Consider the following 19,448-nt stretch of genomic DNA (forward strand, 5'->3'; position numbering starts at 1 on the left):
AATTCGATTGGGTAATGAAAAAACCAGGATTGACCCAAAATGTCACGTGGTTTATACAACAAAACTGGGAGACAAGAAGAAAAGTGAGAGAAGAGGAACCGTATCTCCGGACCGAAAGTAAAGGATGATCTTAAAACACCGCTCCGGATGACCTTAAGAAAAGGAACATAGTTTTCGCGCCGGTCGCAATTTATGAATGTCTCCAGCCCATTGAGCAGTTATCGCCGGACCATGGTTTTCATATGCACATCACCACCACGACACCTCGTAGACAATAGTAGTAGCCTCATCGTATCTCCAACGTCTCAAGCCTTCAACTCGTCTCTTCAACTCTACGAACTCTTTCCTCGCATCTACCTTATTCATTTATTTCAAGTCTCGAGACCAAAGATAATCAAGAATAGTGATGAGTACTTTCTATATGGCGCAATTAGTGTATATAGTAGACCGCGTATTTTTAGTAGTCTGGCATTGGTCGAGTGCATGCTGCATGTAGTTATTTTGGGGGTCATGTAAATTGATATAGTAGTATTTTATTTGTTAGCGGTATTGTTTGGTTTTTATTTAGTAGTTCAATTCGATATGTTTGTCTAATAGTAAATTTAGTAGTTGATCATTAAATCAGAATCTGGGTATGGCAAAAACTTGTCCTTACGAACCATTTTAATCTAGTAGCATAGTAGTAGTATATTTCAACGCGAGGCACCTATAGGCCTATATTAGTAGTAGAAAAGCGTTACAATCTGCGATTATTACGCATCTACCACCACCCATCATCCAATGGGTCACTAGGCTAAACCGCAAATTAATCATTTAGCACAAACAAGTACATTCGCATAAGCTGTGTATTACTTCATTTTCCTTTGAGAATGTTTTGAATAATTGATTATATAAAGAGAGTGGACCGAATGTCTACCAGAGCGAGATAATGTCACGAGCCAAGTCTAATTTCCTAGCACGCGTGCAACACACGCGTGGCTATAACAATAAAGTTGGTCTCGTACCGTTCAGAGGAACCTTTAATACTTTTTACACGGTGGTATTCTTTTCATTTTTGAAATCAACTATTTATTACTTTATAAATTGTATTTAAAAGTTCCGAGAAATTAATGGGCTTTGGCCAATGCTATTTCTATTTTATAAAAACTTATTTACTTTAGATATCAATTGGAAGATGCGCGGGAATGAAAACGAAACCGAATCTGCGGATTGGAACGATAGCACAGCGGCGGTATTAATATTCGAAGTGTACCGAGACTGGTTCAACAAGGGACACGTCATTTATAACTCTTGCAGTGGATACCATTTCGAGCTCCACGACCTCTTCTTTCTTACGATAGCGACTGTTCTTCACTGTCTTCTCAAAAGATCAATTGCGCGAATTACAAAGGTAAAATTGTTTACATTGGTTCATTTTAAGAGTGAATTTTGCTGTAAATTATTGTTTTACTAATATTAATTATATAAAGAATCTAGTTAAATATACGATTCAATTATTGAGTCGAGCTAGTATACATGTAAATATAGACCAAAATACATTTCAACAAAAAGATTCAACTTCGTGATTTTTTCAAACTTACTAGAATACTTAGTTTCGAATACTTCGTGAGAGTTGAACGACACGTGGATTAAAATAATGACAGACTTAGTAATTCCAACCGTCGAACGACCAGCTAATCAGGCTATTCAGGTGGAAATTTACAGATACTCGAATGTAATTTGTTATTCAGATCAGTGTAACATTTTTTATACTCCCTGAACTTATAATGATACCTCGGGCGTATGGTGTCGCCAAAAACTTTCCTCGCTACGGGAAGGAGGTTGCCACCGATTTCGCAATACCCATCGTAGGGATTAAACCTCCGACCCGAGCGAGGAAAAGACAGATTTGAGAACGCGACCAAGAAGACACGATGCGGTTTCAAATTGGTGCGCGCCGTGACTTTGGCCCTCTCGGACAAGCTTCCGCGAGACGGACATGATTTTGTAAATATACTTTCTTTGTGTTCGTGTAAATATACTTTCTTTGTGTTCGTGTAAATATACTTTCTTTGTGTTCGTGTAAATATACTTTCTTTGTGTTCGTGTAAATATACTTTCTTTGTGTTCGTGTAAATATACTTTCTTTGTGTTCGTGTAAATATACTTTCTTTGTGTTCGTGTAAATATACTTTCTTTGTGTTCGTGTAAATATACTTTCTTTGTGTTCGTGTAAATATACTTTCTTTGTGTTCGTGTAAATATACTTTCTTTGTGTTCATGTAAATATACTTTCTTTGTGTTCGTGTAAATATACTTTCTTTGTGTTCGTGTAAATATACTTTCTTTGTGTTCGTGTAAATATATTTCTTTGTTTTACATACCTTTGATTTGCTTCTTATGCTTATTCATGATTTTATTAAAGTAACCATTTAACTCCCTATTTTATTTATTTAATGGAACACTTAATCCTAATCTCAATTATTCTAATTAATTAACCCAAGACAACTTAACCATAATTTAAAATCCCCATTACTTGACCATAATATTTAAAAAATGTTACTTCAGGTTAAACCTTTTTATTCTCCTCACCCACCAATCTGATTTCTAATTGTATTGAATTCCTTATCTGAAATGATCAGATATAATTAATCTCGTCAAGTTAGGTGAACATTTTTCTTGAATTCTCCGTCTTGTAGATATATATTTTATCTTCTATAAAGAGAATCAAAATAGGAAAACGGAGAGTAAAATATTGACAGAAACTTAATCGAGGGATATGTAAAATCTAAAAGTGTAAGGCATCTTTAAACTCCTTACCTTTGGTTTCTCGACTTACGATGAATTCAGATTAGCTTCGGTAATTTTGTTCTAATTTGATCAAATCTGGGCGTAAATGCGGTTAATCTGATATTTGATCTATCGTTATTATTAACTAGATTCAAATAAACCCTACACAGACTTGATTTCATTATAGCCATAATTATTAATTATCGATTAGATATACCCCAGCTTTATTTGGGTGCAATGACAAAGAGTAAGACTCAAAATTTTCCAAACTCGTTTTGAAAATAATAAAAGTAGTATCGTAGGGCGCTGAGATGTTCTCTTGCTTCCTCGCGAAAGGATTTCAAAGAACACAAGTACCACTGTCTCCGTGACACCACAATGATTTTCCTATGTTATGTATTGCTTATTTCAAGCACTATTTTCTTGATAATTGTCCCACCTCTATTATTTAGTCTTTGTAAATATTAAAGATAGTTCTTGTTCGAGTCTCGTACGATCAGGAGCAATTGTTTTATTTTATAAACCGTAGTTAAGCTAATGGGTACCATTAAATAAAATAGGATATATCAGTCTAAAATTAAAAAATCTGCGAACAACATTAAATAAATAAAGATCCAAACAATATAATATATTTAGAATAGGATATTTTAAAATGTAATTACAAAATTAAAGATTCCATGTTTTAATTGAGGTAAAGTTAGCATTTATTGAAATAACCAACGATATTCAGCCAGCTTTATACACGATTTATCAATTTTGGTGCAGTTTTTTTCCAGTAACCTGGGAGTTCCCTTTAAGGAGAGAGAGAACTTGGAGGAGAGCGTTTACAAATCTATCTTTTTCGTTGCTATTTGGAGTTACGCAGTCTACTTAACTGTAGGAAAATACGAAGTCTTCCAAACCCCCAGGAAAATTTGCGAATTAACCGAATTCAGTAAGTTAGTTAGTCAATCATAAGCGTTCAAGTTGAGATTAGTATATCTTTATAGTGCATGAATAAAATTTTAGAAGTTTCTTTAACCAATTAATACCTCTGCGAATGTTTCCATACCAGAGTTAAAGAGAAAAACCACCTCCTCTCGGGCAGCAATCAAACGTGTAACCTCTGGGTTACCGTCCCAACCCAATCGGGTCATTCATAAATTGGACGGTAACCCATAGGATGTAGGCTCGATTCCTACCTAAGGTTTTGTGACTTTTATCAGTCACTCTGGTATGAAAACAGAGTTATTCCTTACTATAATTGAAGTTAATGTTATTGGAACAAACTCAAACAGCTTTGTGTCAGAGATGATCTGACCTCCAGTTGCGTAAATCGGCCAATGCACCCCACGCACCGTATTGGGGCCCACCTTAACCAAGAGGCCCACCAGTTCCTCCGTTCATGTCGACAGTCGAACGATGTTGGTTATCCGTAGAACACATCTGCCCTAAAAAAGTATCCTGCTTTTGATTGTAAGCTTTACTAAATAAACGACGTCGTCCATCCGTCGCATATGGCAGTAAATGAAGTATATTTATAAGATCAGTAGGTTTTTAAGCAACGTCGTCTGTCCGTCGCATACAAGTTACAACAATAAATGCTAAAGCAGTATATTTAAGAGACTAGTAACTAAATAAGCGGCGTCGTCCATCCGTCGCATATAAATTCGGTATATTTACAAAACCAGTAACTAAATATTAGACGGTCTGACGCCACTTAGGTGGTCGTATACCAGTGTATACTAATAATTTCTATTGTTATTCGGTAAGCATTTATTTGTTTTAAAATTGAGCACTTCAAACTAACTAGTTTAATATTAAGTTATACAGTGTCTATCAAAATGAATAAAAACATAAAAGTGTGTCCCTGAAACGAAAACTAAAGCGTGTTGCAGAAATAAACAAATTTTGAAACATCCAATTATTAAAGTGATACCGCCTCTACACCTCACGACACTAACAAATTAATAGAACTGAAGGTAATCAAAGAAAACAATGAAACTGTCTCTTAAGATGAAACTGAATTATCCACGGATCCATTATGTACTGCTGTGAGTGAAACTGGCGCGGCAATTCCGAAATGCAATCAGAAACGAAGATGTTAACATTGAAAATCTAAAATATGAAAAGTATACTACTGATAACGCAAATTATCCTGAGAATTTGACAACAGACATGAAAAAAAATATTTTGAAACATGACACTCGTAAACCAACAGGGCAATTTCCTATAATGCGAGCCTTGCTTGTTGTTCACTGATTCAACTATAAAATGTAATTAGACCAAATGAATCAGTATGGACTGCAATCCAAAGGATGATAAAATTAGCGAATAAGTAGATTAGTCCATTAGAAAAGGGATAATAAAGCTAAACCCTAAACAAATTTGAAGAAATTAAAAAAACTTACTAATAGCTCGTACCGATAAGTCTTCGAGCAAACAAAAAGACTCGAAACTCGAACCAAATAGATCTTCGAGTGAAAAACTAAATTAAATTAATTAATTAGGCTTGGTTTCTTTATTCGGTGTTATAGTCGCAAGCCAGATTTCCCGCATGGTACTGACGAGTCCCAAATAGGACGAAATCGGTCTACAGTTGGAATTTCTGGTTATTTTATATAATTTAATTTAGTTTTTCATTCGAAGATCTATTTGGTACGAGCTATTAGTAAGTTTTTTTAATTTCTTCAAATTTGTTTAGGGTTTAGCTTTATTATCCCTTTTCTAATGGACTAATCTACTTATTCGTTTATTTTATCATCCAAAGGTATCAATGATTGGCAAAATTTATCTAGAAAAATGAAGGATCATGAAAATAGTAGTAGGCATGTTAAGGCCTGCTTCACCAAAGAAATGTGAAAAAATAACTTGGGAATTGATAGCACTTTGGAAAAATCTATTAAAGAAGTAAGTAACTTTTGGAGAAAGGTGTAAGAGCGGCAAATTAAAATAATTCCAAAATTATCAAGAAATGCAAATGGGCATAGCGAGAATTCTGATACATATGCTTAAAATTTTAAAACGTTTAGCAGATTATGATCCAATCATGAGACAAGTGGTTGATTTACCGGAAGGAAGTACAAAATATTTGAGTTCTACGTTTCAAAACGAATTAATTGATTGCTTGGGTCAACAAACTCAACATCTAAAAAAAAACAATTAAATGGAATATAACCTCAGGTATTTGGTGTGGAACACCAACGTTTGCAGCTCTGGCCGCTCATGCCTTTGGCTTTAGAAATTTTTGGCGCCACTGTACAGGGTAATTTGAAAAATTGAAGGGTCTTCCATAAAGATTGCTTTGCAGGTTATATTCCCTTTAAGTAAAGAAATTATAGATAATAGTTGATACAACCAAAAGTAAATAGACATAAACAGAAAGTCTTAGATTCGAGTCGTTTCGTACCTTCCCTAATGGATTCCATCTAATCTGAGATGCAAACCCTTAGTTTCCGCCACCCCAAAAGAGCCATCCAATCAAAACGGTTAAACAAATTTGAAATTTTCGACGGGAATTTGTGAAATTTGCCCCTCCGATACTAGCGCTCCTGGCGGGACAAAGTGTAACCTCTTCAGATTGTCTGCTTTTTTTATTCTATTGGGATTCTACGTAAGAGGATTCGCGATTCCGCTTAAAAAAACTGCAGCTCATCCGCTATTAATGCCTAAGAACCAAGCAAATCAGTGTAATTTTTACATTAAGGAATGGTTTACCGTCGGAGTACAAACCGAGTTTGTTAAAAGTAATGAGAAACTTAATGATATTGTAACACAAAGTGAAATGTTAGACTTAGGCCTTGGCTTAGAGACGGTATCAATATTTTTCTTTTCAAAAATTAAATTGTGATAGCATATCTTGAATAATTTCCTCCATACTTCCATTGTCTATCATGTATTGCATGGCCTCTTTTCTTTTTCCAAGTTGATCAAGTTTAAAAAAAAACGTCTGTAGCGTAATTTTTCATTAAATATAAAAGTTTAGCTGAAGTTGAACTTTCCATGTTGGCGCAAACTTTCTTTCTATCGCGGAAAACGATGTTTCTGAAACCGGATTTCGCATGTACCTCGCGCAATGTCCAAATTTGTAGCGATACGCGAGGAGGGTCGGCACCGCCAAGAATTGATAAAGTAGTTTCTCAGTTTTGATGGCGCTGGCCTTGGTGAGAATCCACGACTTTCTGTTTATGTCTATTTACTTTTGATACAACCAAAGATATTTCGACAATAGATAGATTAAGCTTAGATATTCACCACGTTAATATTTTAAAAGATCCATATGACGGTAAACCTAAGAAAATTGAAGTGAAAGAAACTTTTCTGAGTTTTACAAGATTAACAGATGGAACTGCGGCCGGTGCGACTTTCATAATTTGCGACCTTATAAAGTCATGTGGTATAAATATTTTGAAATGCCGAGGACAGGGTAATGAACGGAAAGTACTCAGGAGGGTAAACTCGCCTGGAAGAACTAAAACCAAATGCGTTTTATGTACATTGTGCGGTACATAATCTGAATTTAGTCATTAATGACGCTGTAAATCAAATTACAGAGATATAAAACTATTTTTCCATTATTCAAAGTTTTTTTGCCTGTATCAATCATTCGGACTTACGGTCCCAAATTACAGGCGAGTCCGACATTGTATTAACAGCATTAAATCCAACGCGATGGTCTAGCCGTCTTGCAATAATTTTGAGACAATAGAGAGTTTAAGCTACCCCCCCCCCCTAAACAAACGTGTAGGAGTCACCAATTTCTATGCAAATCGGACAAGTAGTTTTTACTCTATAGCGGTCTGCAAGAAGAAGAAAGAAGAAGATAAAAGTTTTTTTTTGACATTTTGGCTATCTTTGAACTACGTTGTATTATTAGCATAACAGCCCCGAAATTAGTTTTATTGTATGTTTGTCGTATGCGCCTGCTCTTTCCAATGGTATTGCTTGTCTCGCTACTCTGAGTGGTTGAGGAGATACAACTTGCTGAAATCGGCCCTTAGTTGCTTCGGGATAATAGCTCGGTCTTGAAAAGCTAGTCACTTTCCCGGACCTTGCTGTGGGTCATACCGTCTCCTCTGATAAACTGCGCAATTGGAAAATTAATTTCGAAGACTAAATGCATTTGCTAATTTGATTGAATTGAACGAAAACGCAATTGTAAAACACGCAAAAGATTTACATGCACTATTTTCAACCGATTTTTCTGAGTCACTTTGCGTTAAAACGCTGAAAATAAAAATAACTAAACTCACAACCATTTCCTAGCTTGCTGAGCTGGTTATCGTAAAATACTATCAGTGCTAGTTTTTCTGAACTGTATTCATCACTTATGTTATTTCTAACTATTCCTGTTAGTATGGCAACAGCGGATAGTTCCTTTTTAAATTGAAATTAATAAAGGATTTTCTGAGAAATACTACAGTAAAGCTCAGGAATCTGAATAAATGGACGTTTCCAAACTGATTGGTGACTTCGCAAGCGCTAAATCGCGAACAAAATCTTTGTAAAATTTTAGTGGTCTAGAATTTAGAAAGTTACTTTTGTATTATTATAGTTAATTTAAATAAAAGGTAAATTATCTAACGAATTATTTCTGAATACAAAAACTATATACTTTTACAAACATATACGATATAAAGGAGGCCCATTTTCCATCTGGCATTGAGGCCCAATTTCTGTAGTGTTCCGAGGTTACCAATTCAAGGGCGAAATATCAAAAGTAATGACGGGATTTTTAAGATTTTGAAACTTTGGGACATGGTACTCAAACACGAAATAAAAATAAAAATTTTAATTACATAGAAAAGTGGTCACCATCAAATTGTTAAATTACGTGGAACATATTATTTAAAAATAACTTTGCCTGGCTCTTTAAATCGTTGAAATGTTTTTAATTTGTCGAAACCCTTACAGTAAATTGATAATCAAATAATTTGTTTGGCCATATTTCAAACTATATTTGAAGTAAACTCAATTAAATTTAACAGTTTGTTCAGTATTCCTGTATTTCCTCTAAGTCGTTCATCTTCCATAATTTTGGATGGTTTAAATTTCAGAGTCCCGCTTTAGCAGCGAATTTCCGATTGACGTCAGGATATTCAGCATCATCGAAACCAGCTTCTTCGTGTACCTCCTCCTCAAGAGCTTATTCTTCGAATCGAGAAGCGTCGACAACGTGCTAATGATCGTCCATCACGTCATCACAATCACGCTCTTAATATTGGCATACTGGTGCAGGCAAGTACAGGTTCAGTTATCGTACTGGATATGAATGTGGTCCTGACTGCGATGCGCTCTTGTCAGCTGCCATTAAACCAATCAGTGACGTTGGAAGAACTCGAGAATTCGGCTGCCCCATGGCAGAACCTAGTAAACGCCAATTTAATTTGATTACCACTATTTCTTATGGTATTGTAAATGTTATTTATTGATATATCTCATCCACGAATGTTTTGGAGTGTTAAGTTTTTCCAGTAAGTGTACGATTCACATATGTAATTGAATATAAAATTCGAAATGTCAAAAATTGAAATTTACTAGGTTTTGTTTCTAGACAGCAGAAATGGAGTGGAACGAAAAATGTGTTATTTTTAGTTCAATTCTTAACAACCAAGAGGGGTCCGAACACTCTCTGTCTTTCCCCGTTCCGACGAACTTGCTACAAATGCCAATGGTGGTTTTCTAATGCTGTAAAATTTCGTTTTAATGATATTTTATCAAACTAAATTCAAATTTGATTAGGGGATAGTGGTTATAAGGGCGGAATCAAATTAGAAATTGGAAACTTTGTAACACTTTGTGCATTATATGTATTACATACGTAAATATTAAAAGCCATGGAACCAAGGGTTAAATTTCTGACATGCTGCCAGACTACCTCGGTCAGCACTTTATTCCCGAGAAGAATGACGTTGTCGTCCCTTGACTTACGCGCGTCTTTATTGGTTATCGCTCGCTGGGAGGAAGTTTTAAAAGATTGAGCCCCTCAAACAAGATAGCAACGAAGGGAAAGGTCATTTTTGTCCGCTATTTCTCTTGCTAAAAGAAAATCCGTTTAGCGAGTCCAGTGTAACTTGGCTAGAAAACCGTTAATTCCGAGATGACCACGTTGACGTACATAAAAGTGCGATTTGATGATTGTTTAGGAGCATAGTACTAAAAATACGTTACAATGAAGCTTAAAAATATTAATATACATTACATATTTATTAATCACTTTGAAATTTACGCAATGGACATCTTTAATATGGATTAATACAACACGCGTAGGAACCTTTAGGAAATCAACAGAAAACAGGTGAAATTCGAAATTCCCGTCGCCGATTTACCTGAAATTCGTGCTTGTATCTTTCCGCCAAATGTATTAGATATTTTATCTTTCTTAACCTGCCGCTGAGCATAGGTTTGTCTACCCGTTAACTGTTTAATTGTGTCCTACTAAACCTATAAGTTTAAAGATGGAAAAATTGTCACGAAAGTAAGTTTTTGTTATTGTTTGAGCATTGAGATACCTTCTAACGGTGACATTTCGAACTTGTTTCCAAATTAAGAAATTAGAAACTGGGTCACCCACGTTAAAGACTAGGGCTACTCTGTGCCGGACTTAGATATCCTGGGGCCCTAGGCAGATAAGGAATCTGGGGCCCTTTTTAGAAATATAGTAAATGTTGGTAATTGTAAAACAAAATCTTCAACGCAGTTCAACCTAGAAATTTCTAAAATTTAAATTAAGATTGAAATTAACGGTACTTAAGGTCCCTGGAGGGTCCCTTCCAAGGATGGGCCCCTAGAACTAGGCCTAGGCCTAGGCTTAGGTGTGCCTAGGCGAAAATACGGCCCTGGGGCTACTGTGTTTCATGGCACCTAATTTATAAAAAAGAACAAAGTTCCAACGTGTACGCTTTTCACGATTCTAAGAATTTAACGTCTTCTTAGTTGAAACTTTCAGACGTGAGAATTTTAGTGGGATGATGGAGCTCTCTAGAAGAACCCTGTACTTAACTAACTTAACTAACTCAACTAACTTACATTTCTTTCGAATCGCAGGTACGAAATGAGTTCGTTGATCACTTTGACATTGACTCAGTTCCACGATATATTCTTGGAAATTGGAAAATCTTTGCGCAGTGTACAAGTTCTCAATGGCCGAAATATTCCGATGCTTAAATATTCCACGGATGCCATTGTACTTTTCGTTACACTCACTTGGTAAGGAATTTTGTTTTCATTATAACCTTTAGAAGACGAGAAAGAACTCGGACTTGCGAACACACTTCTCGCTAGAAAGCCAGGCCACCGTACATTAGGAAGAAATCGCTTTTGATTTCATTAAACGCTTTAAATTGATGGGAGGGGCTTAGCAATTATGACGTTTGTCACGCGCCGTCGCTTAAAAAATGTAATGAAAGGTAACATTTTGAAACTTGACTAGCTTTCAGGGACAAGGCTTAATGCGAAATTTAATATCTAAGATTTTAATATACATCTTTTTGATTGACTGAAAATACTTAAGAATATTATTAATAAATTCCATTATTTATGATTATCAAGTAACTTTGTTGAAGTACCGGTATTGTTCTAAGAATCACGAGTCATTTTCTTCGGCGTTTAAATCGCGCAAACCCGAAAATGTTTTTTTGGATCGAGTAAACCAGAATCGCTGGTCTTCTAATTGGCTTAAGCGATTAAGTAAAACCGAAAAAAGGCACCGCCCATTTTAGCCCCAGATGGTAGAAGGAACATGGCCTGTAATACATACAGAAATAAGGATTGGCATCTTAATAGGAATAATAGAAGACTGAAATAAGTTTCGCCACCTTCCCGAAATTTACAAAAATAAATAAATAGATAGATAGATAAATAATTAAATAAATACTAATATTATTTTTACTTCCGGCGGCAGCCGCGGGGTAGACTTTTCAAAATGGAGGGATTTAGTAAATTTGCGAAGTGGAACTAACAGCATTGCGCTGTCTACAACTGTAGAAATTCGAGGGTTAAAAACCCTGAAATTTCTTTTGTTTTCTTAACATTCTGTTAACGTTTTTAAATCATTTCTTACGCACTTTATCGAAATATATCAAATAAGTCTGTGTTACCATAATTATAAAGATGTTTGAAATCATAAGACCACAAAGGCTCTCTATGTTTGAATTGGGCATAAAGGCGCGTGTATTAAGCACTAGACAAGGCGGGAGAGGAATCTACGCTTTCTGGCGGTGAAAAAGAGCAAATCCTTTAAACCCCCTCACCACTACCACCCATTCTACCTCTTGCCATCCGGTAGCTTGCATTGGGGGAATTGTGCAAAAGTTTCGATTTTTCCCCACCAGGTGGATTCATGTAGCCAGTTTGGCCAGTCATTTGTCTAACGTTTAAATCCCATTAGTTTCAAACTTAGGGGGCCTTGATAGTCTTTAAAGTCTTAAGACCAAGTGGATTGAAAAGTGTGGTAGGATGGACTTATCTGGACGAGAGCCAGAGCTGTTTGAAGCTGGGGTCGTTTTATATTCGTGTCACTTTGCACCACAATCGTTTTTCTATATCACTTGGAGGTTAGCTATGAATCTTTTTCAATATAATTTTTCCTGGATGGATTTCAATATTTTTAAAGATAAAACTGTTCCAAATTGCTGAACCTTTAATTTTTAATATTGATCCTGAAATTGAACTGTTTGAGGATGTTTTAAAGCCGCCAAAAAGTGAACCTGAAAAAACAATTTCAAGTGATGATGATGATATGGATGATATGATGATGGATACTGGATAGTGATAATTTGTCGACGAAAAGTGATAATTTATTGAACGACAGTGATAAGGAATAGAAAAATGAAAAGTTTTACATTTGTAACTAGCGGTATTATATTCAAATATAAGAAGGGCAATATATTTAGTACATTAAGCAAATTTCCGGTAAATCGGCAGCGGGAATTCGACTTTGGCCTGCGCACGTTAAATAATTTGGCAACTACCGTCTATGGGAAAGTGATAATTAATTAAATAATTACCATAAATCAGATTTAAGAACCGTTGTAATAATTTATTTTTAGAACTACAAGTGGGACATACCAAAACAAAAATCAGTTTGGCGCGTCCAAGGTAAGTTAAGAACAGATATTACCGAGATAACCACGTTGACGTACATACACTAAAAATACGCTAAGCTTAAATATAATAATCAACATTAAATATTTATTGGTCACATTTCTAAAAAAATGGAATAATATAACACGCGTAGGAACGTTCAGGAATTCTACAGTAAAATGCCAAATTTGAAATTCGTGCTACCATCTTTCTGCCAAATGTACTAGATATTTTGTGTTTTTTAACTTGCAACTGAGTATTTTTACTATTGGAAAACCACAAGAGTATTTTGTATTTTCGAATATTGAAATTTATCATTCTGGTATTACATATTAAATTTAACTATTTCTATTAATTTCTGTAAATTCTTTTGCTTGAATAAAGGTTTCCAGTAATTATAATCATAGACAAAAGCATTTCTTAGCCTACGTTATAATAATACAGCTTTAACTCTTCGTCTATGGTTAAATTAAATGTTATTTGGAAATTGGAACACCGAGGCTTAGTTGTATTAGTTGGATAAAACTACTAAAAAACGATTTATCAACGAAATTAGTAATAATTACATTGAAAGATCTTTAGGGAAACTATAAAATGTAATTCTAAGTAATTAGTAATCGAATTTTAACGAGTACGAAATAATTATTTATTTTGGGCGATTCGTAAATTCCGCCATTTTAAAAACTCTGCGGACGGCAAATCCGCCAAGAAAATATATTATTCGTATTTTTTTTATAGTACGGTACGCTGGCGAGTAGGTGGCGCTAGTGTAACCCAGTCTACCAAATTTCCTGTTAAGATGCCAATCCTTATGTCTGTATGTACTACAGGCCAAGTTCCTTCATCCATGATATAGTTCGATAATCATAGTGGAAATTAATACATTCTTGACGTGACGTTCAGCGACTCTTTTAGTATTATAAAAATAATAATATTAATCAGCTAGGCTAATACCCAAGGCACAACCTTATGCCCAAGTAATCTAGCGACTTTGAATGCCTTAAACAGGTGGCCGGGTTACAATTCATAGGAGGGTGGTGGCAAGCCCTTCGTGCCACGCGAGCTAACAGCTCCCTACACTAACTATTACCGTTAACCTCCACAAGTTTTTATTAAGCCCATCATTCTTTTAAAACTTCAAATAATCTTTATTCGAAATAATGAATCTGTAAAATACAAATTAATGAATTAATCGTAATTAACGCCTGTTTAGGTCTCTGTTTCGATTGTATTGGCTGCCACTGAAAACATCTCAAACGATCTGCTTCAAGAGGGAATTTAGCGCTAAATTCCATTTGTATCTCACTATGCCGGTCAACCATGAAATTGAAGCATCAATTGGATACGTATTCATGCTCTTCATAGTGGCCATGAGTGCTTTCTGGAATATCGTACGACATTTGGCTGATTTTCTATTTCACTTTGCCGAAACCTGCCCAATTTGAAAGAATTTTGTAGTAAATCATAAGCACTAGTAACCCACAAGGGCAGTGGTGCATTAGAAGATGTTAACCTTGCTCAAATGGTACAACCCCGTTCTAAAACTTCGGTCAGACACTCTGGCAAATTATGTTTCCAACTTTGCGGCGGCGTGTCTCCGTATGAGGCGCTGCGGACATTGCTGTATTCATGAAATAAGCATTTACGCTCAGATTATATGAAAACATTTAAAATGTGTCGAAATACAAATCCGATAGTTTATACCCAAAACTAATCTGATTTCGACCGCTAGGAGGGGAACAAATTTGAGATTCCACACCGCTTTAGATTTTACATATCCCTCGATTAAAATGATTTCTAAATTTTAATTTGTATTTATTAAGATATGATTACATATAAGATTACAAAATAATGAATCTATACGAGTTGAAAGGAGATTGCTGGTTGAAAAGAATATAACAGATGAACCAGATTAAGACTCGAAGGCATATTCTGCCAAAGTACCGCTTTTTCTTATTAACCGTAAAGGTCCTATTGCCATAGTTTTACTTTATTCATAATTTAAAGACCGTTGGTGGCTCTCGTAGATTAACCTCTGACTAACTAATTATCTTCAGATATCTATAAATTACGACTTGTATAATCTGAACAGTGGCCCGTTGGATGTAATGACAATACACAGAGTGTCTGATTCTGCTCCGACAGATTTCTAATTTCTAATTTTCAGAAAATTCGAAAACGATTTGCATGTTTTTTAAAAATTGATTTTTTGACAAGCCGGTAGGCTATAGACGAAAGCCTTGAAGAAGACAGTTGTAGAACGTACTTGAAAACATACAAATAAAGTTGGTTCGCTCGAAAACGACTGATGGAAAATAAAAACTTGTTCATAGGAGGCAATAGCTTTTTCGGGCACCGTAAGAAAACACATTTTAAGCATAACACAAATTTACCAAAGATTAATCTTTTTATTCAATCAAAACCAAAAAAGACATAAATAAATTACAGGTGGGGTTCAATTACTCCAGTGTTTGCTGCAATGCATGTTTCCGCACGATGAAGCATGTCTCGAAATGAGCGCTATATCATATCGGGAATGACAAATTGGGAGGCATCAATAATTCTTTGACGCAGTTCTACGAAGGTTTCCTAAACGGGCTCCTTGATGAAGACCCCGAGGAAATGGTCGAGCGGTGATAGGTCTGGTGATCTTGGAGGCCATCGCAGAAGGAATTCTGCGTTTAATTGAGCTACAATAGCTTCAGTTTTATGCGGTGGCGCACAGTCATGCTGAAACCACAGCCGGCGGTAGTTGACCATAGGAATGTCGTCCAACGCATTCGCAACTACGTTCTGTAAGAGCTCCAAATAGTTCTGCCCGATATGGCCAAGAAAGGGGGCAGATCAGTCGATCTCCGACCAGACCTGCCCTTACGTTAAGTTGAAATTGATGATGGTGAGCGAATCCCGAGTGAGGATAAAAATAATCCCCCACGTGGTTATTCTGGTGGTTGAAAGGGCCATCAAAGTGTTTGCCTCCTATGACCAAGTTGTTATTTTTCATGAGATATCGGTCTTGTTCGAATGAACCAACTTTATTTGTACGTTTTCAAGTATGTTCTACAACTTTCTTATTCAAGGTTTTCCAGTCAGAAAATCAATTTTTGAAAAACATGAAAATATTTTTAAAATTATCTGAAAATTAGACATTTTAATGCTCTCTACGTCATAAGTATACTCAACCTATTATAGTGTTTGAAAAAAAGACATGTCAGAGAAAAATTAGTAAAGAAAATTAATGTTACATTGGACGTTTTCCTTACTACACAAATTTGCTAACTCAACTTCTAAATTTAAATGACTACTTATTTTTTATGTTAAATTTTGATAAAAGAATTGCTACTTTATAGATTTTAATAAAATATATTAAAAATCTCCGTAATTTTCGGATACATTTTATCAAAAACCATAAAAGACGAGTTATTTTATGAAACTTCGTCGTAGTTATTCATCGTGTGCTACAGTTATATCATTCTTAGTTTTTACCAGATGCTCACGAAACTCTCTTTAAAAATTCTGAGAAGAGGAGCGGATAGCATTCAAGAACTGTCTGAAATTTCTGGAGCAGAAAAGAAGAAATTAAGTTAAAATCGAAAATTATATATAATTCTTAAGGTTACAGCAGTTCTAAGGATTGAGCCCTTATATTACACAGTTTCTATCTGGATATGGCAATATTATATCTTTTTTAATATCAAAGCAATCTGGTTATATGACTTTGACTATATCTGATCTGGTATTACTTGGTTTGTCTAACTGAAATTAGGAACTGCAACTGTAAAACTTTGATTTTGAAGAGTTTAATAAAACCGACGATGTGCACACAGAGGTCTAATTGTCTATCGATCGGTATTTTAATAACACGAGTAGTCTTTGTTGGTGACATTTTTATTATGTATTATGTTTAATTCTATGAAACCCTCCAACTTGAATGGGGACTTATCATCAAAGTATTCAATAAACCTTTCTATAAAGTCATTACGCTTGCCGAACTTGTTTTAATGTATCGCTTTCGTCACGAGATACGGAGGAGTTCAGTTCAGTTTTGAAGGTTAGATCTTTTTAAAAAGGGAGACTCATTGAATTTTAATTCATGTGTTGTTCAACTTGCTAAAATGTTCCACGCGCTCTTTAATATTTTAGCGTAAAGGCTCACACATTTTTTTATTTCAGGGAGCACGCGCGAATTCGCTCGAACCCATTTACGCTAAAATATCAAGATGGGCGCGTGGAACTTTAAACAAATTGAATAAGACATAAATAGACTTTATGCTAGCGTCTATTGGCTATCATAGTGAAACGTCACTTCTACGTCACGAGTGCCGCGCCCGATACATCTAAACAAGAAAGCCAATGTTACTTTATAGAAAGGCCAATTACAGTTATGAATTTCTGGGTGTTGAATACCATGGACCAATTTAGTTATTTTACCATTTATATCTTCAAGTGAAAAATTCGAGGAGCCCCACGCTGTCCCTAAATGGTACACCGTACACGTCATTTATTACATGAACCAATTGATGTACGACAGCAGTCATATCCATATTGCTCTTGAAACATGAACACATATTGTAAAAACATCTTTTCAGCGAGATCAATTACATTTGGACTAACTGAATACCAAATCACAATAAATGTTACCGTAACAAGGAGAATGTAATGATCGAAGAATTGTTTTGTTAAAATGTCCCATAACAATAGGATTGGATATTATAGGATAATATTATTGAGTTCAGATGCTTTCCAATAATGTAAAAAGGTTTTCCCTTGCCCCCAAAAACAAACGTACTGAAAAGTTAAATACTGACAGCGGCGGGACTCGAACAAACGCCCCCGAAGAGACCACTGCCTGAAACCAGCACCTTAGACCACTCACCACACTGCCTTCGTTTAAATTTTTATTTTCACGAAGGCAGTGTTGCCGAGTGGTCTTTGGCGCTCGTTTCAGGCACCAGTCTCTTCTTGGGCGCGGGTTCGAATCACGCCGCTGTCAGTATTCAATCTCGCAGGATATATGTTTTGGGGGGTAAGGGAAAACCTTTTTACAGCATTAAGATGATATTTTATTAAATTTCAACCTAGACGAAGACAGTGTGGCTGAGTGGTCTATGGCGCTGGTTTCAGGCACCAGTCTCTTCGGGGGTGCGGGTTCGAATCCCGCCGCTGTTAGTATTCAATTTTGCAGGAAATATGCTTTTGGGGGCAAGGGAAAACATTTTTACAGTATTTAGCTGATATTTTAGGAAATATGAACCTTCACGAATTCAGTCTGGCCGAGTGGTCTATGGCGCTGGTTTCAGGCACCAGTCTCTTCGGGGGCACGAGTACGAATCCCGCCGCTGTCAGTATTCCATTTTTTTAAAAGTTATGTTTTGAGGGCAAGGGAAATACTTTTTGCCGCATTTAGATGATATTTTAGGAAATTTAAACCAAGACGAAAGCAGTGTGGCCGAGTGTCCTATGACGCTGTTTTCAGGCAAAAGTCTCTTCGAGGGCGCGGGTTCGAATCCCACCGCTGTCAGTATTCAATTTCGCATGAGTTATGTTTTTGGGGACAAGGGAAAACATTTTTACAGCATTTAGATGATATTTTAGGAATTATAAACCTAGACGAAGACAGTGTGGCCGAGTGGTCTATGACGCTGTTTTCAGGCACCAGTCCCTTCGGGGGCGTGGATTAGAATCCCGTCGCTGTCAGTATTCAATTTTGCAGGAGTTATGTTTTGGGGGGTAAGGGAAAACCTTTTCACAGCATTTAGATGATATTTTATTAAATATAAACCTAGACGAAGACAGTGTGGCTGAGTGGTCTATGGCGCTGGTTTCAGGCACCAGACCGTTCGGGGCGTGGGTTTGACTCCCACCACTGTCAGTATTTAATTTTGCAGGAGTTATGCTTTTGGGGGCAAGGGAAAACATTTTTACAGTATTTAGCTGATATTTTAGGAAATATAAACCTTCACGAATTCAGTGTGGCCGAGTGGTCTATGGTGCTGGTTTCAGGCACCAGTCTCTTCGGGGGCACGTGTACGAATCCCGCCGCTGTCAGTATTCCATTTTTTTTAAAGTTATGTTTTGAGGGCAAGGGAAATCCTTTTTACAGCATTTAGCTGATATTTTAGGAAATATAAACGTAGACGAAAATACTGTGGCCGAGTGGTCTATGGCGCTGATTTCTGGCACCAGTCTCTTCGGGGGCGCGGGTTCGAATCCCGCCGCTGTCAGTATTCAATTTTGCAGGAATTATGTTTTTGGGGGCAAGGGTAAACCTTTTTACAGCATTTAGCTGATATTTTTGGAAAAATAAAGCTACACGATGGCAGTGTTTCCGAGTGGTCTATAACGCTCGTTTCAGACACCAGTTTCTTCGGGGGCGCGGGTTCGAATCACGGGCCTAGTGCTCGGAATCGAATATTCATTATCCTAAAATATTTATAGTTTTTTGAAGAACTTCTTTAAGGATAGAGTTGAAGAAATGAATAAATTGCAATTATTCATAAGACGAACTAAACAAAATATCGACATTTCGTTAAATAGATAAAAATAATTTTTATTTTAAAATATTATTAATTTCTATAAAACTTGAATTCGCTTATCTTATAAGTAAAATATATGCA

At 36.0% G+C, this 19,448-nt stretch overlaps 1 protein-coding gene and 2 non-coding genes across 3 annotated transcripts; all 3 read left to right on the plus strand.

Annotated features, from left to right (window-relative positions):
* Positions 1-1,174: 1,174 nt before the first annotated feature.
* On the plus strand, positions 1,175-16,419 carry LOC149959105 (ceramide synthase 1-like). The gene is made up of 6 exons (XM_090167347.1): positions 1,175-1,390; positions 3,535-3,703; positions 8,805-8,985; positions 10,795-10,956; positions 14,045-14,222; positions 16,321-16,419. The coding sequence occupies exons 1-6, from the start codon at positions 1,175-1,177 to the stop codon at positions 16,417-16,419; spliced, it is 1,005 nt and encodes a 334-aa protein (XP_090023473.1).
* A 1,499-nt stretch (positions 16,420-17,918) lies between these two features.
* Positions 17,919-18,000, plus strand: TRNAL-CAG (transfer RNA leucine (anticodon CAG)). The gene has a single exon. It is a non-coding gene; the product is annotated as a tRNA-Leu (tRNA).
* Positions 18,001-18,622: 622 nt separating this feature from the next.
* TRNAL-CAG (transfer RNA leucine (anticodon CAG)) lies at positions 18,623-18,703 on the plus strand. Its single transcript has one exon. It is a non-coding gene; the product is annotated as a tRNA-Leu (tRNA).
* The last annotated feature ends 745 nt before the right edge of the window (positions 18,704-19,448 follow it).

Source organism: Leiobunum rupestre, chromosome 2 (genome assembly GCF_980474605.1).
Source record: "Leiobunum rupestre chromosome 2, qqLeiRupe1.1.hap1, whole genome shotgun sequence".
NCBI classification, from domain to species: Eukaryota; Metazoa; Arthropoda; class Arachnida; order Opiliones; family Sclerosomatidae; genus Leiobunum; species Leiobunum rupestre.

Excerpts from the sequence above, each read along its gene's own strand:
- LOC149959105 (XM_090167347.1), top strand. The coding sequence starts at position 1,175 with ATGCGCGGGAATGAAAACGAAACCGAATCTGCGGATTGGAACGATAGC. Across the intron at positions 8,986-10,794 it reads ATATTGGCATACTGGTGCAG|GTACGAAATGAGTTCGTTGA; the intron begins GCAAGTACAGGT and ends TTCGAATCGCAG. Across the intron at positions 10,957-14,044 it reads CTTTTCGTTACACTCACTTG|GTCTCTGTTTCGATTGTATT; the intron begins GTAAGGAATTTT and ends ACGCCTGTTTAG.